Source organism: Delphinapterus leucas, chromosome 1 (genome assembly GCF_059928025.1).
Source record: "Delphinapterus leucas isolate spDelLeu-1000000601 "Yukka" chromosome 1, BTC_Dleu_Yukka2, whole genome shotgun sequence".
NCBI lineage: Eukaryota > Metazoa > Chordata > Mammalia > Artiodactyla > Monodontidae > Delphinapterus > Delphinapterus leucas.
The window spans coordinates 38,369,461-38,392,066 of record NC_143129.1 but is presented as its reverse complement, the minus strand read 5'-3'; the positions used below and the strand labels follow the sequence as shown (position 1 = coordinate 38,392,066).

General features: G+C 50.3%; 2 protein-coding genes across 2 annotated transcripts in view; one reads left to right on the top strand and one right to left on the bottom strand.

The window, feature by feature from the left end:
* The first annotated feature begins 4,687 nt into the window (after window positions 1-4,687).
* On the top strand, window positions 4,688-8,061 carry MYOG (myogenin). The gene is made up of 3 exons (XM_089908170.1): window positions 4,688-6,414; window positions 7,105-7,270; window positions 7,873-8,061. Exons 1-3 carry the CDS (start codon window positions 5,869-5,871, stop codon window positions 7,992-7,994), a joined length of 834 nt encoding a protein of 277 aa, XP_089764296.1. The 5' UTR covers window positions 4,688-5,868; the 3' UTR covers window positions 7,995-8,061.
* Window positions 8,062-15,572: 7,511 nt separating this feature from the next.
* Window positions 15,573-22,606, bottom strand: part of PPFIA4 (PPFI scaffold protein A4) — a 33,753-nt gene continuing 26,719 nt past the window's right edge. The window contains exons 26-28 of the mRNA XM_089908159.1: window positions 20,127-20,195; window positions 16,454-16,631; window positions 15,573-16,216 (exon numbers count right to left, since the gene is read on the bottom strand). Coding sequence (XP_089764285.1) covers window positions 16,158-16,216; window positions 16,454-16,631; window positions 20,127-20,195 — 306 coding nt within the window. The 3' untranslated portion in view covers window positions 15,573-16,157. The remainder of the gene's footprint in view (window positions 16,217-16,453; window positions 16,632-20,126; window positions 20,196-22,606) is intronic.

Genomic DNA, 22,606 nt, shown 5'->3' with positions numbered 1-22,606 from the left:
TACAGCCTGGGACATGGCAGAAGAGATCCTATCCCCTACACCTGGCCACCTGACTCCCTATCCCACAAGGTTCCCTCCATATCAGTCTAGAGCCCTGGCCACCCCTGCAGGAACCTAGGAAAAGCTGGGTGCCTGAGTTCCAGAGAGAGGAATGCAGGGAGGGTCTTATAGCACATTCTGGGAAGAGGTGGCTATTGGGAGAGGTATTGGGGAGGAGAAGACAGAGCTGGGAGAAAAGCAAAGGCACCTCCACCCAGTCAGCAGCTGCTCCCAAATATGTCACAACTTGTCAAAGAGGCAGAAATAGAAGCTGTCCAGGGAGTAGAAGGGGGGTGGGGTGGCATGCTAGGGCTCTCGGCCCACAAGGAGGGCAGAATTGAGAGGCTGGAAGGGAAGGGGGACAGGAGAGGGGCTGCTGTTCCGAGATGAGTATGACAAATACATGCCAGGCAGTTCTAGGTAGGCTGAAATGGGTCCAGAGAACATTCCAGTTGCCTTTCAGTGAGATTAAATATGGGAGCAGAAGTGGAGATGGGAAGGGACAAAATATCCAAGGAAACCTGCCCTCTCTGATCCTATGAGTTCACCTTCAGAGCTAGGTCTGATTCAAACAACACTCAAAACACCTACCCCTGACCCCAGGAGCACTTCCTCCAGCCCCACATGCTGAGTCAGAAAAAGAATGTCACCTCTCAAAGGGCCGTTTGAATCATTCAATCAAGTATCTTGATTTACAAACAGGGGAGTTGAGAAGCAGAGAGGAGAAATGACAGTAACATGCCCTGACTCCTTATCCAGGGTTTCTTCTTCCTCTTTCCCTTAACTTTCTCACAGTATTTGTCTCAACCAGGAGCTGAAGTTCCAGCCCTCGTAGGGATTTCATAAGAAATCCTCACCTATATTTCCAAAGGCCCTCAGGTTCACACTGCCACACACTCTCCTAAGCTCTGGTCTGGTTATTTAAAAAACTAGCTCTGTGCTTTGTGTCTACCAATCACCTCTCCATGACCCTAACTTCCCGAGGACCTATCCCCTTCCACCTCCAGACCTGCACTTCCCCACCCCAAGGCCAGAGATTCTTGATGAATGAGCCTGGCTCTGAGCTCCAGATTCCAGGCAGGGACGGATTTCCCAGCGGTTATTTGATGCTCAGTTCTCAATGGAAACAATGTGTGGCCTCTGGAGGCCTGGAGCCCTCCCCTCCCCCTCATCTCTCCACCCTGGCTCCCATCTGCCTCCAAACCTCTCCTCCTGTCTCAAGCCCTCAGGATTCCCCCTGGTCTCCCCAGCCTATTGTCTCTCACCCTTCTCTTGTGTCTTCTTTTCATCTCTCCATCACCACCTCTCCTGATGTCTCTCTGAACGCTCCATTTGAAACCTAGAGCACCTCCAGTTCCCTCACTGCCTCCCACCTGTGGCCTCAGGCTCACCTGGAAAGCATGTACTCACCTGAAGCACCCTTTTTCACCTGTCAGCCTCAGAGAGGGAGAGGAGGCACCTTCATTCAGCCCCGAGGCCTAAGAGGCAGTCCAAGAGCTTAGGTAGTCCAAGAGCCAACACTTGTGTTCACACTTCTGATATTGGTGCTCTGTGCACCCAGTATGTAGAAGGAAGAAGGTGCACTAGCTGATCCTTAGACTACCTTACACCTCTGACATTCTATGATTCTGTGATCTGTTCTCACCCTGCTACAAAGCCCCACAAATAATGCTGATGTGCATGATGTGTTCTTGCATCTAGGTCCTATTGAAATTTACATGCATTCCCGCCACCCACCTCCCGCCTGGTCCTCATCCATAATACCAGAGAACTAGCCTAGGCAAACAAAATGTGGGGCCTGTTTGGAGAAGCCAGAGGCTCCCATTCTTCCAGAACCTTCTCCTTGATCCTCTATACCTAGGCACGTGAGACTCTGGGATGAGAAACTTGCTTTGATGTGAGTCAAGTAAACTGGCAGCCCAGGTCAGCCCCCCTGTGAGGGCAGTAGGGACTGGAAGATGCTGGGAGTCGGAAGGTTGGGACTGGGTATGCAGCAGATGTGGAAGGATAGAGTCAGGAGCAGGTGAAGGGGATCGCTGAGCATTTTGAAATCCAAGCACTACCATGCAAATGAGATCAGCCCAGCATGCAAATAGACAGAATCCAGTTGAGACAGTCAGGGTGGGGGCAACAAACAACCTGGCCCTGGAGCCCCAGCCAGGGATAAGGGCTTCCTCTGGAGGGAGCAGGACTGCTGGAGGAGGAGGCTACAGTCAGAGCAGGGGGCCCTGAGTGCCCAAGCCAGCAGGGGTGAGGATTAAGGCCTGACGCCCTGCTGTCAAGTTAGAGCTGATGGATCACCACTGGTGGCAGAGCACAAAGGCTGTTCTGTGCTTGGCACCAATGTGTTCCCATCCATCAGAGGGCAGTTTTCATGGGGTGGAGGAATATGCAGGGGGAGCCTCTAGGGGCAGCTTTTCTTCAGCTCAGTTCTAAGACAGGAACAAGGAGAGAAAAGGGTCAATCGCTCCATTAGGGTTCTGAGGTGAGAGACACCTGGGCCACCCTATCTTCTCAGTCCTGGAAGGGTCTGTGCCTCACAGCTGGGACTCAACATAGTCCCCCAGCCACTCACTTAGACAGACATACACAAACACATCCACAGACAGGGAGGGATTCATTGAAACCTAGACACACAAGGTCACCCCTAACCTCCCAGTCCTGCCCTCACATTTGGTCAGAGGCAAACGTCCCACAGATCTAAGGCCAAACTCACACCCAGACTGAGGGCAGGGACTGATCTTATTTGCTGCTCTTGCCTATGTCCAGTCATGCCTGGGGAATAATAGAGAGTGGGCTCTCAGGAAATTGAGTTGAGCAGAGAAAGGAGTAAATGAATAAATTCCTTCTCTGGATTATAGTAGCATTTTTCTAGCCTACTCTATTATCACCTACTTTGTATAATCACCTTCCTCACTCAACTGTGAGTACCTGGCAGGCAGAAAGACCACATCTTATTCACGTCAGTGACTCTCACACTCAGCACAAGGTGCACAATACCTGTTCCTTGAATGAAAGAGTGAATGAATAAATACATACACGCGTGGGGTGGGGCCATGTTTTCGCTGCTGTTTTGGTCCCCTAGGGGCAATGAAGACAGCTAGGGAAATAGCCTGAGGGAGAGGCCAGGAGTGGAGAAGAGGACAAAGCAAGTAAGGGGACTAATGTTTTGGAGGTGTTTCCATGTGCCAGGTGCCCTTTCATCAATACAACAACCACTCCCCTATAATACACATGTACCATCCCTTTACCCGCTGAAACATACATCCTCTCCCAGTTGAATCCATCCCCTTGCCTCTGAGTGGCTTGTTCAGGTCTTCAGCACTTCACTCCGGGGTCATTGTCATGGTCCTCTGTGCTATCTCCTTGCCTCAGATTTTCAAGTCCCTCCATTCTGCCTAGGTGGGCCTCCTCTCGTCTTTTGCAGGCTTGTCCAATCATCCACTTACCTGAACGCTGAGCTCCATACAAACCCATCTACCCAGTGCTCCCTTCACCCTCCTCTCCTCTTCTCATCCAAATCCTACCTTTTCTCCAAGACCCAGCCCAGGGCTCTCCTCCCCTTCCAGCCTTCGGTGATTTTGATTTTCTGTAAACTTCAACACTCATTTGATGAACCCACTCATTTACAATTGGTCACGGCCCCCATGTTTACTGCTGAATTAAAATAGCTCTCTCTTGCATTGTAATTTAACATTCACACAGTGTCCACACTCATCAACTAGAGAGTAAGATCCTAGAAATAATCACAGAACAAGCCCAGTTCTCCTGCTTCCATTTTTAGAGGATGTGGGCACATGGTTTAGGGGTGAGGCAGACTGGATCCCAAAAGGACAAAATAATGCAATTTCTGGGTTTCTATAGGAACTTCAACATTACTTTTTTTCTCAGCGCTCAGAGGATTAGAGTGTAAACTGAGACAAGGGTTTTCTTTTATTTTTTCTTTTCTTGATGGGATGTATGTTAGAAATAGAGATTCTTCTTCAGCCTATCTTGTCTGAGTCAAAGCAAGGTTTACAACCCACAGCCCCCAGGCTGCCACTCTGTATCACAGTGGTAAGGCCAAAAACCAAATGAAGACCTTGCTGCTCCCCCTCAAAATGCTTGGGTTTTTAAAAAAATTGTCTAGTTATGTCCCCTCCTCATCTCTGTTCCTTACCCCAAAAGGACATCAGCATTTTCCTGGCTCCTCACCACAGACAGTGAGACGGAGGAAAGCTGGGTTTTTCAAGCTCCATTCAGATCTCACCTTCTCTGTGAAGTCTTCCCTGAGTCCCTAGCACAGTTCCTCTTCTTCTTGTTATCCTTGCCACTGCTTGGAACTTATAACATCAGCCTCATCTGTCTTAGGAAGAGGAATCAGACTTAGTCCAGAGTGTCCTAGGGAAAAAACTGGGACCACAGGACAGAAGGTAGTAGAGGGAGCAGATTGCAGTTCAAAACCCAGAAGGTCTCCCTGCACATCAGTGGAATGGGCTGCCTTGTGAGGACAACAGATGTCAGACAATGGCCACCTGCGAAAGGGATCCGGACATCAGGGGTTGGGTAGAACCAGGTGACCAGCAGGGTCTACTAGATGGTAAGGTCCTCAAGGGTAGAGACCCTGCCTTGAGCATCCCTGTAATCCTTCAGTCCCAAGATTGAGCCTTGTTCACTGCTGATTTCTGAGGCCCCCCCTACTATATCGGGACCACTGTCCTCTCAGACCCCAAATCTTCTGCTGAGAGATGTCCGTGGACGAAGAAGCCCGAAGATTAAGTAGCCCCTCCTCCACCTGATATTTGAGATCTGCATGATATATATAAAGCTGATGGCTCAGAACGGAAGACCAGAACAACCAAGCCAAGTGGTCAAGGAGAGGGCATATTTAAACTGAGTTTGAAGATCTCTGCTTTCTCTCCTTTCTACCTCACCCACAGTAAGGAGCCAGGAAAATCCTGGTGTCTAAATGGGGCAGGAAACAAAGTTGAAGAGGTGCCATAGGAGGACAGATAAATGATTCAGAGTGAGAAAGGGAGGAGACAGAGGGCTTAATAGATCTTGACCTTGCCTCTGCGGGGAAGGTGGAGATGTGTAGACTGTTAAGTTCTAATCTCTGCTCTGACCCTGGCCAGCTGTATTAAAGAGAAAACTTCCACTGACACATACCAAAAAAGAAAAATAAGACCAAAAAATTCCTTTTGCCTCAATTTATCCCCAATCACATGAGACTTAAGTGACATATGATGTCAAAGCTTCTTTGAAAACCCAGAAGTTGAATCCATCTGCCAATTCTTGTTACCTCGGACACTGAGTGTCAATACATGCCCCAAATTTAAAGCACTCTCACCCTCTGGGAGGGGAATCTTTCTAAGAGTTTCATCTGACTGATATAGTCTGGGTAAGGTGCTGTGAGGAAGCAGGGGGATGAATAAGTTGACTTCTTAAGGCCCCTTCCAGCCTAAACCTACCCCTTCCTTACTCCTCCCTCCACCCCCATCCCGCCTCTTTGGGACTAGAAGCAGGCAGGCCGCCCAGCTAGGAGTAATTGAAAGGAGCAGATGAGAGGAGAATGTGTGTCCTCCCCCACCTCCCCAGCCCCCATGGAGGCTGTTGAGAAATGAAAACTAGTCAAATTACACCCTATGGCCTCCCTACCCGTGCACAAGAGCCGGATGGGGGTAGGCTGGCTGGGGGCAGGGGTGGGGGTGCGCAGGGGGAGAGGGAAGGGGAATCACATCTAATCCACTGTAAACGTCTTGATGTGCAGCAACAGCTTAGAGGGGGGCTCAGGTTTCTGTGGCGTTGGCTATATTTATCTCTGGTTCCATGCCAGCGGGGAGGGTTTAAATGGCACCCAGCAGTTGGCGTGAGGGGCTGCAGGAGCTTGGGGGCTGGTGGCAGGAACAAGTCTTTTCTGACCCCATGGAGCTGTATGAGACATCCCCCTACTTCTACCAGGAACCCCACTTCTATGACGGGGAAAACTACCTGCCCGTCCACCTCCAGGGCTTCGAGCCACCGGGCTATGAGCGGACTGAGCTCAGCCTGAGCCCCGAGGCCCGAGTGCCCCTCGAAGACAAGGGGCTAGGGACCCCCGAGCACTGCCCAGGCCAGTGCCTGCCGTGGGCGTGTAAGGTGTGCAAGAGGAAGTCGGTGTCTGTGGACCGGCGGCGGGCGGCCACGCTGAGGGAGAAGCGCAGGCTCAAGAAGGTGAATGAGGCCTTTGAGGCCCTGAAGAGGAGCACCCTGCTCAACCCCAACCAGCGGCTGCCCAAGGTGGAGATCCTGCGCAGTGCCATCCAGTACATCGAGCGCCTGCAGGCCCTGCTCAGCTCCCTCAACCAGGAGGAGCGCGATCTCCGCTACCGAGGCGGGGGCGGACCCCAACCAGGGGTAAGTGGCCATCCCACCCACCTGCCCCAGGGGGAGGGGGGGCAGCAGGCACCTGGATAACCTTAGAGGACCCCGTGGTAGGGCTCAGTCAGATGGCTAGAGCAGGAGCCAGACAGGGTCTTAGGAGGCTGCAGGATGCCTTCCTTTGTTAGAGCTAGGCTGCCCAGCTGACCTCCTGTGTCTCTGTGTCCTTTCCAGATGAGATACAGGCAGTGGGGAGAAGAAGCATGTGGAGGGGGGTGGAACGGGACTGAAGGAGGGATCCAGGAGCAAGTCCAAAGTCAGCTGGATGAGGGGGAAGACAGGGCCTAAAAGTCAAGGCCAAGTGTACCTGAGAAGACTGCTTTGCCCCTCACCCGACCCCCTCCTGGGTATGGCTGAGCAGAGAGCAAACCCACTCAGTCTCTCTCATGGAACCCCAACAGGCCTGCACAAAAGCGGCCCTGGTTGGGACAGACATTCTGCCTCCTTCACCCTTATCCCAAGGTCAAGAAAACCACAGACCCCCTTAGGCTGGGTGTCCTATGAGGGCAGGATCACCACGCAGAATGGATGCTAGGAATGGCCCTGAAGCAGGGGCTCTGTGCCCAGAGAAAGTCATGAAGGGAGGTGATTTTGAAGATTCTGGAACAGGGGGTGGGCCAGGCTGGAGGGCTGCAGCTTGTGGCCCACCCTCCAACCCCACCACAGGTACTTCTGCCCATTGGGACTGGACGAAGAGACACCACCAGGAATGGCAGTGCCCTGACCTTGGGCCTTTGCCCTGTCTTGCAGGTGCCCAGTGAATGCAGCTCCCATAGTGCCTCCTGCAGTCCAGAGTGGGGCAGTGCACTGGAGTTTGGTCCCAACCCAGGGGGTAAGTGAGACCAGGACCCTGGTTACTTTGACTCAAACCCCACAGGCTATCTCTAAGCCCAGTTCTCCCCTCTTATCTTACTCCCTGCTCTAGTCCTCTTCCCTTGGCCTCTCTAGGGACCTTTTGAACCCAGGGCCCCAAATGGTGGGCTAGAAGGCCATGTGCCTCCCTGAAGCCTTGACCAGCTAAGGAGTTGTCTAGGCCTCCTGCAACTCCCCAGCTGGTGCCTGGTAGATGACCTTCCCCACGGAGAGGACAATGTCCCTGCCCCAAGGGTCCCTGGGAATTGCTGAGTCAGTGCTGCAAAACTGGGCCAGCAAAGGGCAGTTCTAGTCTCCCAGGATACACCATTCTGGCTCCACTTCAGAATAACTGCTTCTGAATTCTAAGCCCACCAGGGGATATCAGAGAGGACACACTGGCGTGCACACACACATACGCACACACACGTGCACCCGGCACTAGGAGAGGCATGGGCTGGGGAGTAGGACCCTGAGCTTTTCTCACCCATCTGTCCGGGAAAACCAAAGGGCTCAGCCCCTGTCTTGGGTCTTAAGACACCTTTATCACCCAGGTAACATCTTCCTACCTTCTCCTTACAGATCATCTGCTCACAGCTGACCCTACGGATGTCCACAATCTGCAGTCCCTCACCTCCATCGTGGACAGCATCACAGTGGAGGATGTCGCTGTGGCCTTCCCAGATGAAACCATGCCCAATTGAGATTGTCTGCCAAAATGGGCAACCATGAGAGCCCCCCAAGCTGGCCACAGGTGCCACCACTCCTGCAGCAGGGCTCTCCTAAGCCAGGCTGTCCTGATGCCAGGAAGCCAGCCTTGGGGCTGCCAAATGCCAGACTACCCCCCTCCTCATCCATATAAGGTTAACCCACCACCCAGAGAGGGAACGGATGCTCTCATTCAGCTTACTCCTTAGAGCAGAGAGCAGTTCTGTTCCCAGGGAGATAAAGCAGGGCACCAGAGTGCCCCCTTGTGTAAGCCCCCTGGCTCAGGGGGCAACTCAGGAGCTTCCCTTTGATCATAATGCAGCCTCCAATTCCACCCCCTGAAAAGACACGCTTTGAGAGACGAAGACAGTGTCCTGACCTGGACAGACTATGTACATCTCCTGTTGTTGTCTCTTCCTATGCCAGGGTTAGGCTGGGCCTGCCCTGAATTGAGAGAAGGGAGAGGAACAATCAATCCTCTGTTCCCAAGTCACTGGGGGGGCCAAGCTTTTGCAGTGAATGCTGGGAACCTTCCAATGGTTTTATGTTTTGTTTTGTTTTGTTTTGTGTGTTGTTTGTAAAGCTGCCATCTGACCAAGGTCTCTGTGCTGAAGTTGCCAGGGACAGGTGGGGGTGGGGGGTGGGCAGGGACTCCTGGGGTGATTTATTTTGTTAACTAAGCATCGTGTGGTTTTGCCATTGTTTTGTATATTTTTTTTCTTTTTTTTGCTAACTTATTTGGATTTCTTTTTTAAAAAATGAATAAAGACTGGGTGCTAGAAGAGTGTCTGTGATGATATAGAGGGAGGAGATGACTAATGCTATAGCCTCTCCCACCTCAGTGGTCCAGACACGTGGCAGGGCCAGGGCTTGTGGAGCAGATGGGGCTCCAAGAGCGTCAGAGGCACCATGTTGCTGGTGGTCACTAGGCGCTGGGATCCCTGCTCTTTTTACCATTACAAAGGAAGCCAGGTCTGGTCCATTGGCTGGGCGAAGACAAGGTTCTACAGAAATCCTTGTGGGACGTGCAGGAAATTCCGTTGAGCATTCTGTTGCACTCTAATTCATAGACACTGTTCACAGTCTACTACACTCCATCTTATATCCCAATAGGTCCATTCCCTTCCAATTAACTGAGCATGCTCATATGCCTAGCACTCAGACCACAGCCAGCAGACAGGGGTGTAGAGCTGGAATTTGTGGGTTTCCCCTCTCTAATCCCTGCCTCTCCTCTGGTGCCACATTAGCAGGAGTCCTGCGAGGAAGTGGGAGTTAATTCAATCAGGGTGATTAGGGTCAGACACTATCACTTTCTTCCAGGCCAACTAGCATGTCCCCTCACCACACCCTTCCATTCCTCCAGGCTGCAAGAGATTCTGGTCCCTGTCTACAGCTCAGAGAATGAAGGCAATTCTGCTGTGGGTAGGGGAAGGGGCTTACAAAGGAAACAAAGCTGGGGCTCTCTTCATGTGGGATGCTATCTTCCAAAGACTGGCTTCCTGAGGGGGAGAAGGTGGGTGAAGAATTGGGGAGAAAGAATTTGGATAGAGATCGCATAATATTAACTGAGAAGGCATCAGGAGCTAGAATTTGAATGGACTAAAACCTTTATTAATTCCAACTGCTTCACGCTAAGTGTGTCTGATTTATTGCAACTTACAAGTTTCAGAATCATTACAGAAGTCAGGGGATTCAGAGTGTGCTACATTCCATCCTGCATTCAATTCCTCAGGGCCCTTTATAAAACACTTAACCCGGTTTTATCAACCAGGCCCTCATACCCATTCTGCACTTGCTCTGCACTTGCTCAGCTGGGCCGTCTCTACCACACCTGTCCTCTTGATTTGTTCCTGGAGAGGGGAGTCAACACACTGCTCCCAGAGGTTTCTCCAGAAACTCCATTTAAGCAAAAGGTGAAGTAGGCTCACAGAACTCAGGTGAGGGTGCAGAAGGGAGGGTCCCCCCCGGGGCATGCTCATCCCAAACCACCAGTCAGGGCTGGGCCTGTTGGGAATCATAAACTGGCCTAATCTGTCCCCGTCTGTGGGATTTTCTTCTTGGGTTTATGTCATTGTGTTTACAGCTGTGGACAGGGAATGTTGCCTGCCATCAGACTATCATCCACTGTAGTGGCAAAGGTACTCCCTGAGGGGAACGCAGGATGGAGGAAACACAGGAGGCATTATGCGCTTCGGATACTGGCCCTAGACTGTTAAGATGCACACCTAAGGAATAATTTCAGTGAGCCTGGACTCTTGCATCTTCCCACACATAGAAGAGCACTAAAATCATTAATTTGATATGCCTGTTTTTTGTGATTAGCAGTAATCTTTGACATCTGACTACATTTTTTTTTCAGCAAAAACTCCCATATATCCTGGCTCCTCCCTTAACTCTTCAGAACGGTTCCTCAGAGCTATCTGAGAGGCTGTCTCCTGGGCTATAGTCCTCAGTAAGTTCCCTGAGTAAAACATATCTTGCAACTTTTAGGTTGTGCATTTTTCTTCAGTTGGCACAGTTTTACCTTCTTGGAAAGGCTGGAGAGGAATACCTAGGTCACTGCCACAACTCTTAGCTCTCCCTGGCTCCCTGCCCTTGGAGATGAGGAGAGTAACATGTGTGGGTGCAACACCTTGGCTCTCCAATCTATACTCACTCCCTTATTATGCACCAATAATAATGAACTACCCATTCAAGGGGGATCTTCTCCCCTTGGGTTCATTTCCTCTGCCCCTGGTACCTCCCAAGCTCCTAGGGTAGATACAAGCCTGCTGCCTTCAGTTGCCCTCCTTCTTACTGTGGGCCCGGTCTGGCCAAGAGAAAGGCACTCATCTCTCCTAAGGAACTGATAGGCTCTCGGGTTGCTGGATATATTTTTTAAGTTTATTCCTCTTCAGTTATCATGTCAATTGGAATCCGAGGTTCATATTCATAATCTGTTATGAATGAACAGTTCTAAGCAATGGCTATTAAGGTCGATTGTTCCTGACCATTGTCAGGTGTAGTCATTGTCTGCTTATTTCTTTTTCAGTCTTTAAGTCCTTAAGCCTCCCACCAGGAAGAAACAATTTGCTGGAACTTCACACGTGTGAATGGCAAACTTTGCCAAACTGGAGCCCAGCCTCACTTATTATTTTCACAGAAGAAACATTTGTCATCAAAGCACAGGGACTTTCTTAAATTAACAAATGCTTGACCTGCACAACTGAATTACAGATAAGACTCCAATTAACGAGTAATGAGTGATAGTTCTTTGGGGAAATTAGCTTATGTCTGGTCTCCCGTGGAAGCACATGCAATAAATCAAAGTTAAACAAATGTTGCCTAATAAGGGACTTTAGGGAATCTGCCGGAATAAAAAGATAAGATTTGAAATTGACATACCAATTGTCAGTGTGTAGAGAGGAACTTCTTGGAGTGTTTAGACAGTGTGAATTGCAGAATGCTTAAAGTACTATTTGCTGCACTCCAATAAACATCCTTCAGGTATCTAACTTCTCAAAGTAACCTACTTGGCAGACTGAAAAGCCTTTCTAAGTGCTGCAGGTATAGTAGTAGGAGGTTGGACCAACTGGAGAGGGAGGTAAAGGGGGTAAAATGGAGGGTGAGCGAAGAGGAGCCCCCTCAGCTCAGGTATCTGTTTCTTGGACAAGACCCACCATGTCACGTCCCCTGGGCTTGTCTGAATTCCTGGTTTCTGGGCTCCAGGCTAGGGCAGAGATGCCTGGAGGTGAGCTAAAGCTCAGGAAGAACTGAAGGCTGTGAATTGGGCTAGGATCTTGGCTAAGGAGGCACCACCTAGGCCCAAATGGGATCCTCAAACCCCACAGCGATTCTAGCTGTCCCTCACTGCTCAGCCACAGGAAGCCACCTGATCCAGATTCTCTGCCTCTCACTCTGCTGGGACCATTCCTAAGGAAGGCAAAGGAAAGTGTTCTAGGAAAGAAACCTAGAGTCTTCTTTCTTTTTTACAAATGCTGACAGAAACATGATGTTGGGGTCTCATCTCAAATGCAGCATGTCCAATATCAAGCTCACATTTTCACATGAGCCTGTTCCCTCTACATTCCCCAGCCCAGTAGATGGCAACTCTGGGAAACTGTAGTTTTCCTGGATTCCTTCAGATCTCACTCCTGTAGCCAGCTGGTCACCAAGGCTGGTCAACTCTACCTTTGATCATTGAGAGGGTGGGAGGGGACCCCCAGAGGCTTGTAGGCACTAGGCCAGCATCTTCCCTTGCCTGTTTGGCCTCCCTGAGTCACAAGTTGCCTTGTCTTACTCCCATCCTGCCATCTGTGCCCATGGACTCTGCCATCCTGTATCATCGGTGGGTCAGTTAGCCTTGGAGAGGATACAAGGCTGGATGGTGGATTATGCTGCCCTCAGGGAGTTCACCATTCAGATGAACAGAAGAAACAAGGCTCCATGAAAATCACAGGAGCCAAGTACCGCACGAGTGGTACAGATGTAAGAGTTTGAGAAAGGGAGCTGCGAGAGGCTTAACTTCAGCGTAAGGTCTTGGGCTCACTTAAAAGAGAAGCAAGTAATATCTGTTAAGCACCCCTGGTACTGGGCCAGAAGTTTTAAGAAACATCTGCACATCTATCTAACCAGCTGCATGGTCTCAGCTTTAGAATTTCCTGTTCTGCAAAATGGCGATGACGATACATCACAGGGTTGGGAGGATTTCACGGGCCAATACATTTAGCATGCTTAGAACAGTGCCTGGCACACAATAGTTCTCAATACTTTTTAGCTTTATTTAATAATAATCCTTATAAAAACCCTCTGAGATAAGGTTGGTTCATTTATTCATTCAAGTATATACCTAACCCTAAAGGAGCTTCCCCACAGCCCAGTGGGAAACAGACAAAGAGAGGACAATGGCTGGGCAGCGTCACGGTGTGCACAGACTGCCAGGGGCGCAAAAGGTTGCTGGTTATCTAATTCTTCTGAGGAGAGGCAGGCAATGCCTCCCAGGTGATGCTTGAAGTGGGTCTGGAAGGTTCACAGCTGCAAAGGCAAGGGAAGAAGTATTCTGTGCTGCCTTCTGGTGATGGGCCCGCGTAGACGCAACACTTCTGAGTCAGGTGGACTCGAGACTGTTGGGAGGAGAGGCCACTGGAAGAAGTCATGATGGCCTCTTGTCCTACACCGAGGAGTTGGACCTCAGTGCTGGGGAGCTGCTACAAAAGCGAACAGCAGCGTGATATGACTAACGGGTGTTTAGCTTCAGTAACTCTTGCATCAGTAGGAAAGTCTATGAGGATAGTGAAGCAGGTGTGTTCAGAGGAAGAAAAAGAAATCAATCAATCCCAGCAGTCAGGACTCCTCACTCCTTTTCCTATACTCCCTTGGCACAAGTAGCTCAAACAGTAATCTATCAACCCATGGTTATGTAAGTAAACAGAAGGTTACTGACTACAAGTTTAAAAAACTCTGATATTTACTTTCCAGATTACAGCAGCCCTTAGGACTGTGGAATAAGCTAGATGTATCAGGTAAGCTCAAAGTTAAAAAAAAAAAAGAAAAGACCAAAGCCATATGTATGTTGTCTCAAAACCAGGTTATTTATTGGTATGTACACACTCACACACACACACACTCACACTCATACACACCCATACACCCATTCCTGATGCACTGTGTCGGCAGTACGGTACTGAGAAGGGACCTGAAAAGATACAGGAAGCTGGTGAGGGGGTATGGGTCACAAGTGACTCCCCAAATAAAAAGTATATTGACTGTGAGGCAAGGGATACACCAAGACAAGAGCCTTCCATCACTGTGTGCATCACCTCCCTGCAATAATCCCAAGATGCCCCGAACAGACCTGGGTCCTGCCAGCTGCTGCCTTATGACATGACTAGTTAAGATAGGGTTGAGTTGCAGAGGAGAGGCTGGGGCTGAATTTCCCACTATGCTAGCCTATCAGAGTTCCCTGAAGGAGTCAGATGGCCTTGTGGTCTCCAACTTCACCAATCTTAGGAATCTGGGGTTTCTCCATAACCTTAACATCCATTACCCAGGGATAGGAGCTCTTTCTCTCCATCCAACTTATTTTCTGCTCAAGAACTCCTCCAGCTCCATTCCCAGTGGCCTGACAGACAGGAAGGGCAGGGAACAATGAGGGAGAGCAAGGGAAGTTGGATGCCTTGCCCATACCCATGGGAGCCCACCCAGCCCCACCACTGGTGGACCTCTCCTCTACTGAAAAGCAGCAGAAACCTGTAAGCCTGGTACTGCCCCAGGCTCCAGCACTCCTTCTGGACAGGGTGCTCTGACCCATCATCCCACCTGCTAGCCTAGCCACCACTCAGAATCCAAGTCATCAGCTTGCAAACCAGCTGCTCAGCCACCTGCAGGGTGGCACTTCACTGGCTCCTCTCCAGGAAACATGCTTCAGGCACTTTTCCTCTCCTTCCACTTGGATGAAACCTTAGGTTCCATCAGCTCACCCTGAACTTGGGTCCCAAACACTTCCAGGCACCTTTGCAGGACGAGTACATGGGTTAAGAAGAGGGATTTCTTGGAAATAACATTCCTACCAAAGCGGGACCTGTATCCCTCAGCCCTGGATGCTGCCGTGCTACTGGGGAAAGCAACTGAAACTGGGCAGGTCTCAGGAATTTCTGGACGAAGCAGTCCCTGCACACCAAAAGAGCCCTGAACAAGGGGGTAGTGGTGTGGGGACAAGCAAGAGAATGACACTCTTCACCAACACTGGATTTCCTGGACCTAGGACATGATTCACTACAGGAGAATCTTTATTTTCCTCCTAGGAGATCAGAGGAAGGAAGCCTCAGATTACCTTTTTCCCAAACCAGACTTTAAGGTCAATGGCCTTAAATCCACCCATTAGGTATATTCTTATGGGGCTGGAATTATCAAAGAAGTGGGGCAGAGGGGGACAGAAAGGGAAGGAATACTGGGAGCATAGCTGGCAGTGCAAGGTTAGCTTGATCCACAGCCAAGATCCACACAGTTCCCTCTCCCCCCAGCCCAGCAGCAGCTCTACCCTACAGCTGGGGCAGGAGGCATTCCCGCTGCCATCTGGGCTTAAGGTTACCACAGGCCATTGGCTCTCCCTCTAGCTGACCTGCCTGCACCTCTCACTGGGCAGGAGGGCTGAGTTTCCCCATCCTTATGCTTGGTGTTTGGGATTCAACTTAAACCAGGGCCTAGAATCTCCACCTTAGCCTTCCCCCTTCCCAGGTTCATCATCCTGAGGAAGAACAGGGCCTTCTACAGCCCTTCCCAGCCCCCAAGGAGGTCCTGGAGGTGAGGCAGGAGCTGCAGCTATGCAGATGAGTTGAGGGAGGGATAATGGTGAAGGTGCCAAGAGCAGATGTAGACCATCTAGTACAACCAAGAGGTGGACAGAAACCAGAAAGCCAAATAACCCAAGCGAGGCAGTCTGAAGTGCCATTTTCTTGGAAGGGCCATCCCCAGCCCTTGATGCTGTGTCCTGGTCTCTGGTGGAGTTTGCAGTCCAGACCAGCTAGATGCAGAAGAGGGAAGGTGGAGTCCATCCATCTTGGGCTGCCTTCCTCTCCCTCCCGCAGACCCACAAGCATGGACAACCTGGTTGCCTCCACAACACCAGGAAACCCAGCCACATCCCAGAGAGCCTTACAAGGGACACACGTTGGACTTGGGGTAGAGGGATGGCTAGGGGGTAGACAGTATATTCTGAGATAGGAGACTAGGAGCTGTGGGAGTAAGGGGACCGAGCAGGAGGGTTAAGGGCTCTCTGAGCCTGTGAAACCAAGCAGGAGGAAGCTGGCCTTGGGGGCCGTAGCTAGTCCCGGAAGGCGGAGAGCATGTGTCCGTAGAGATAGTGAGAGTGTGCTAAAAGAGAGAGAAAGAGACAGGCGTTGCGCGGTGAGCTGGCAGTGAGTCCCTGAGAGACGGGTTGCAGGGTATCTGCGGCGTGCTCGCAAGCTCCAAGCGCCCAAGGCCAAAGACAGCAGAAAGGGTAAGCCGGGCACTGGGCGCGAGCAGGGTGGGAGCGGTACTGCCGGCCGGAGGCCAGGAACAGGTGCGGGGAGGCCTTTGTGCGGGCGGAGGGCTGGCCGAAGAGCGCCCGTGCCCAGGGCCTGGCCCACTTACCCCGAGCCTCGGGCATAGCCCCGTCAGACCCGGGGCGGGAGGCGGGGTCAGCAGAAGTAGGTCCGAACCGTGGAGGTCTCCAGTCTCTGCGCCCCCGCCGTCCCGGCTGGGAGGAGTCGGCAGCCGCGGGAGAACACAGAGCGGCGGGTTAGTGCGCGCACAGCTCGCCCGTGGGGCCTTCCCGGCCGCGCCTGCCCGCGGCGGCCGTTAGTTAGTGCAGCGCCGGCGCCGGAGGTGTGCACCCGCCTCGGCCTCTCCTGAGCGCCAGCGCCCGTCCCACTCCGCCGCCCGGGCCCCTAGGTCCTGCTGGGCCGCGGCCATGCCCAGCCAGCCTGCCACTCACCTTCAGGCATGATCCTCTTTGGCGGGGCCGGTGGAGGCTGCAATGGCCCCAGGGTGGACACGCGGAAGCCTACCGGGAGCGTTTCGGCAGAGGCGCTGAGCATGGCGCTGCCATGGTGGTCCCGCGGCCGGAAGCGTTTCCTCCAGGAGGGTGCGCGGCGGAACACCTTGTCCTCCCCCTGCACCGTGGGGACACGCAAAGGACCAGGGCTACCTTGGAACTGCCACGCTCACTGCCTGCCTGGGGCAGGACAGTCAATGGCTGGTTCTAGGGGTACCTGTCCCTTCGGAAAGAAGGAAGCAAGGTCACGTCCGCTTTTAGGCCCTCAGCTTTTCCTTGTGTAAAGTGAATGGGGCAAGTGGATGACTCCGGGGAGCCCTTGCGACTCTGAAGTTCCCTGTCTCTTGGCTCGCGGGGTGGGGTCCCCCTGTTCGGATGTGGCATCCTGCAGTTGAACTCTGTTTCTCTGCCCACCCCAATCATCTCAAACTGGGCTTGGGGTGCCCATTGACCTTTAAAGTATTCCTCCTCTCAGGCTCATCCATGGGAAGTAGTCACCAGCCAGCCTCCATTCACTCCTCCCTGCCTTTCTGGGGCCTCAGTATGGCTGCAGCACCGGTGTGCTGAAAGAGAGCTGGGTCAGGAGTCAGGAGACCTGGCTTCCATTTTATCAATACTAGCTATGTGACCCCGAGCAAGTAACCTCTCTGAGCTTCAGTTTCCTTATCTGTAAATGTAAAATAGGAATAACAGCATCTGCCCTACCTATTTCTCAGGCTGCCTATCCCTGAGGGGATCAGGGGAGAACATTGACCCATTGATAGTGATGGGTCAGGCAGATGGCCAATCAGAGGCAGTTTCCTCCAAAGGCTCCTGCTGTCTGCCCTCTCACCCGTGCCAGCCAAGTCTCCAAAATAACTATCTCTGCCAGAGGGCACCCAGAGCCATAACTCTACAGGATGTCCCTCTGCACAAGCACCCACCCCACCCTTCAGAGCCCACATCCATCCTGCTTGGCAGCCATGCCTAATCCCCCTCAACGCTTATGTTCTTGGAACTGGTGCAGGTAGACTGCTAGCAGCAGGAATAAGAGACACTAACCCACCAGTTCTCACCTAAACAACCTCTCCCAACCCCCATTAGGGTTTGTTGTTTGTGCCCTGAGTAGGCCAAGTGCCCCCATCAGTTCTTAGCACCATGTATCTCTGTCATAGCATTCATCATAGCATTTTTAAATGTACTTATGAGATTATTTCATCAATTCCTTTCTCTCCCTCTCTTCCTCCCCCCACCCCACCCCTTTCAAATTCTATGCTTCATGGGACAGAGATTATGATCTTTTTTGTTCCAACCAATATATCCACAGACCTGAGTAGTGCCTGGGAACACCATAGGCACTGGATAAATATTTGCTAAATGGCAGCTGGCTCCCTAGGCAGGCATCCCATCCCTGAGTTTATCAGGAACTTTCCTCATCATTTCTGTCTTCGCCATGATCCTATCTTTAACCTAATCTAGAGACCCTTCTCTTCTGCATGCTCTCTCTCCCTCCATTTCTATCTTCAGCCAACCCTAAGGACTAGTTTCTGTTTTTCTCCCCTGTCCCCTAATAGTCAGATGTTCTTTGTGTTCCTCATCTCCTCATTTCCCTTGAGTCCTGACATCCATGCATGGGAGAACTGGATATAGCCCTCCAGGGCCTTGAAGCTTGAGAGGGGAAACTGAGAACCAGAATTGTCAAAGGAAAGAGTTGAAAGAGACAGCTCAAGGTTGCTGATGGTGTGCTGGATGGCTGGACAGGAGGCAGTCTCTTGGATCTCCACCCTCCCACCTGCCACTCCCCCCACCCCCAAATCTCACCTTATTCCTAGGACCTGGCCTTCTACTTAAGCTTCCTTTTAAAGAATCAGTTCTCTCCAGCCCCACACCTAGCTGCATCCCAGAAAGCCCACTACATTGCCAAGATGATGTCACCTACTCAGTAACCACCCCAATGCCTGAAGCCTGATAGGACAGCTGTCTCCACTTTTAGGAGGCAGCAGGAGGTAGGAAAAAGAACACAGGAATCAGATACACTTTTGCTCCCGTCTGGCTCTGCCACATGTCAGCCTGTGACTGCAGGTAAGTTACCTCTTTGAGCTTCGATTCCTCATCTGTAAGATGGCATCATAACCTGTCTCACATGGTGACTGTTAGCATAAAATAAGATGTCTGTCATCACTGCACCACCATGCCTTGCCCAATGCCTGGCCCAGAGTAGGCATTCAGAGAATATTTTTGTTAGGATTGAAGGAGTAAAGAGTTTTCTAAGTTAGAAAGCACCATTCAAAGATATATGGGAAAGCTGTATCAAAGAAAGCTTAGAACCTAGTGGGTGGGGAATAAGTAGGAGGGTCCACCTTGCAGGGGGCACTGGGAAGATTCAGATCAGAGTGGGGACATCTGGTGGGGTCTGGCAGTTTCTCTCCTTGAGTGGAATACACACACATACACATGTAATATGTATGTAATATATGTGTGTGTGTAAATAACACACTCCAAATTTCAAGGCACCTCTGTGAAGAAAACACCCCTCCACAAATTCTGTATGTTTCTGAGTGTGTCCTATCTACCGAGGTGCAGTAGTCATTCCACAAAGGTGGGGTTTAGCCCTGTTAAACCCAACTAAGAAGAGACTAACTGATAAGCAGATAACACTAATGGTGTCCCACAAGGAGGCCCAGAAGTCTAAACAGAGGCATTGGTAGAGGTAGGGGTGCTGCAGAGAAAATGGGGATCAGAAACAGTTCTGATTGATGATGGAGAAGCTAAAAATAAACAGTCTGGGCTCTTTTTTAACTTGTTTGGAACCAAGGCAGCTAAGGCAGACCTGACAGCGAAGGCAGGCAAGGTTAATGGTAAGAAAGGGAGGAGGGAGGAGGGAGGGGAGAGGAGGCAAGGGCTGGGGAGGGGGCTGTGCCCTCAGGAAACACGTATGTTTTAGGAGGAGCATTATGCTAGGAGCATCAATCTAGCATCCTAATGCTAGATTAGGAGCATCTCTAACAGGAGCATTATGGCTAGAACTTCGGAGTCTTCCAAGACATAGTCCAACCTGAACTCAAGGAGAAGGCCTGATGAAACTCAGTTGGAAGGGACTGTTTCTTCAGTGACCTGAGGCATAAGAGTAATACTAAGAAAGGAAGCTGGGAATGATAGAAGCCTGAGCCATGTGTTTAGCTGTGTCAAACTGCACTGAGGAACATGTGAGCAAACCTGTCATTTAATGACCTCAGAATAATGTCTACCTCCAAACAACCACACTATTGGATGGGTGGGAAACGTAGCAGGCTGGAGATATGCTGTGCTCACAGCACTGAAGAGAGGGGCTCTAAAAGATAAAGAAAAAGGTATGATCCCAAAGAGATGACCTTTGGGGAAAACCTCTGATCCTGTGTGGTTAGGAGGTTTAGGGCACAGAGTTGGAAGAGGCTAGAGGTACCCAGAAGGAGTTTCATAGAGACTTCTCCAGGCCTATTGCTAGGCCTGTCCCTGCCTCCCCAACCCCCTGATATCATGCCCATCCTCTATGACTCTCCTCCCTTAGGCCACCCCACCAGTCATTAGACCGAGGAAAGCAGAACTCATGAACTCCAACAAACCAACAGTGACCAGTTCACAGCCAGGTACTCACATCATCCAGTTTCCGGTCTGTGCCTAAGGCCAACAGGTTGTTGAACTCTCTCTCCATCACCTGGCGTGCCTGGAGTCCACAGGGTGAAAGGGGGAGAGAAGGGAGGGGCTATAGTTAGTGACCTCTAATGCCATCTTTCACCTGTTTCCTAGGGGGTCCAAGGGCAGAGATGGGGTTTTCAGTGCATTTAACCCATTAGCCCTTGATGCCGCTCCTTTGAGCTAACCTCGGTGTCCTCTGAGAAGTCAAAATGTTAACCTTACAATTTTTTTCATATGGAGCAAATTAGAAAACTATAATTTTTTTAAAAAGTAGGATCATAGAACACGTGGATGGACAGACTTCACCTACTGGGGAAACCCCCCCCCCCAGTTTGTCTCTGTAAGGGAATGTCATGCCATACTATCTTTCTGGAGGGGTAAATAAGCATGTAGACCATGGATAATGAAGATTTAACTTATTTAGATTATATAAATGTATTTTATAAAGTTCCACATCAAAAATTAAACTTAGGAAAACTGCTCAGTCATGGATATTGGTGGCCCTTGGGCTGAGTGGGGCATAAAGGCCTTCTCTATAGGCCTCCCAGCAATTTCTTGCTAGGAGATTTGAGAAATGCCAGAAACAAGAAAATTTTCAAAATTACCACCAGATATTCTGAACCATTTTTAATGAAGGATTCCATATTGGGTCAGATCCTACTTCCCCTAATAGCTAAGCTAAATGAATGGGTCAGAATAATAAGAACGGTTAGAGAGCAACAGAGAGTAGCCCTGCTACTCTTTACAGATGTACTGCTGTCCACAAAAACTGGATGTATTTAGAGATAGGAAATGAGAGAAAAACAAGCCCATTTCCGGGTAGATAATATTAACCATAGAATTCTGTGGGGACAGTCTTTGTTGGTATTGGGAACATAATATTTTTTTAAGTGATCAGAAAGGAGAAGCATAGTTAATTTTCAAGTATCCAGGTGACACTGTTCCTCTGGGTAATGAAAGGTGACTATGACATTTACAAACTTCAGAAACATTTCACAAAGTTGTATGAGTGGGCAAGAAAGCAGCTGATGGGGTTGGTAATGGGCAAGCCTAGAAAAATTGCATTGGGATTTCCCTGGTGGCGCAGTGGTTAAGAATCTGCCTGCCAACGCAGGGGACATGGGTTCAATCCCTGGTCCAGGAAGATCTCACATGCCGTGGAGCAACTAAGCCCATGTGCCACAACTACTGAGCCTGCACTCTAGAGCCCACGAGCCACAACTACTGAGCCCACGTGCCATGCAGCCATAAAGAAATAAATAAATAAAATTAAAAATGACTCCTTGATTAAAATAAGAAAAATTGCAGCTTGGGGGAAATCTCAGCTCTTCCTAGAGAGCGAGGGGAATCTGTGCTATCCATTCTGACTGGTTGGGATGGGTCATTGCAGAGAGACTGTAGGATGCCCTGGCCCTGTGTGCTGCCATCACCCCTAAAAGGCCAACACTCCGCCCAAAATTACAAGACAACTCAGCCCTATCCTCACACAAGCGAAAACTCGTCTGCTCCCAGAATAGCTTGTGCAGCTCTGGTGGCTGAATTTCAAGAGATCTGACAGCTGCAAACAGTCCAGACAAGGGCAGCTAAACTGATCAGGGCATGGAGACAAGTCTATATGAGGAAAGGCTAAAAGAATTAAGACCACTCTGTCTGAAGAAACAAAAGCTTGGACCCAGAGGCAACACAATCAGAGTTTATGAAATCACAGAAGGTGAGAGCTAGTCAAATACAAATACCCGTACTAAATCGTAGACAATTAGGATGAGGCAATTCTCTTCCCCGGGGGAGCTGACTGTGGGTACATTTAGGACAAATAAAATTAGGTAGTACTTTACACAACAGGTAGTAATTCTAGAGTCCATTACCCACAGGAAGTTAAAAAAGCCAAACATATAAATAGGTTCAAGAGAATTTAGGTATATTCTTAGATGACAGCTCCATAATAATTATCAAATGTAATGGAAGGAGATGTCTAATCTTTTGAGCTGTTGACAGGGAGACAAAGCCCTGGCATGGAGAAGCTCTGGGCTGTGTTATTTGGTATATTTAACTTTCTAAAACCTAGGGACCCAGGAACAGATCCCCGGGGTGGGGGTGGGGGGGAAACAAAGGGGATATGGGTTCTCTGGTCCTTGTGGGCCCCAGCGCTAGTTTTCTTCTATGAATAGTCAGGTCAGAGAAGCAAGTAGAGGAAAAGTCCCAGCTGTAAAGATGGGGCTGGGAGGAGATGGGGGTGCTCACTGCAGTGTGGGGATTAACACAGTATTCCAGGCCTGTGCTGAACGTGCTCTGTATGTAAAGGGTACTTGTTTCCTAGGGGCGCTTGGTTATGCACAGGGACCACTTGGAGGTTTGAGGCCATTTGTGATCCCCTCTAGAACAGGCCTCCAGAAAGCCCTCCCACCAATCCATAAACTTGCGCATATCAGAGGGAAAGAG

Excerpts from the sequence above, each read along its gene's own strand:
- MYOG (XM_089908170.1), top strand. The coding sequence starts at position 5,869 with ATGGCACCCAGCAGTTGGCGTGAGGGGCTGCAGGAGCTTGGGGGCTGG. Across the intron at positions 6,415-7,104 it reads GGGGCGGACCCCAACCAGGG|GTACTTCTGCCCATTGGGAC; the intron begins GTAAGTGGCCAT and ends ACCCCACCACAG. Across the intron at positions 7,271-7,872 it reads GTTTGGTCCCAACCCAGGGG|ATCATCTGCTCACAGCTGAC; the intron begins GTAAGTGAGACC and ends TTCTCCTTACAG.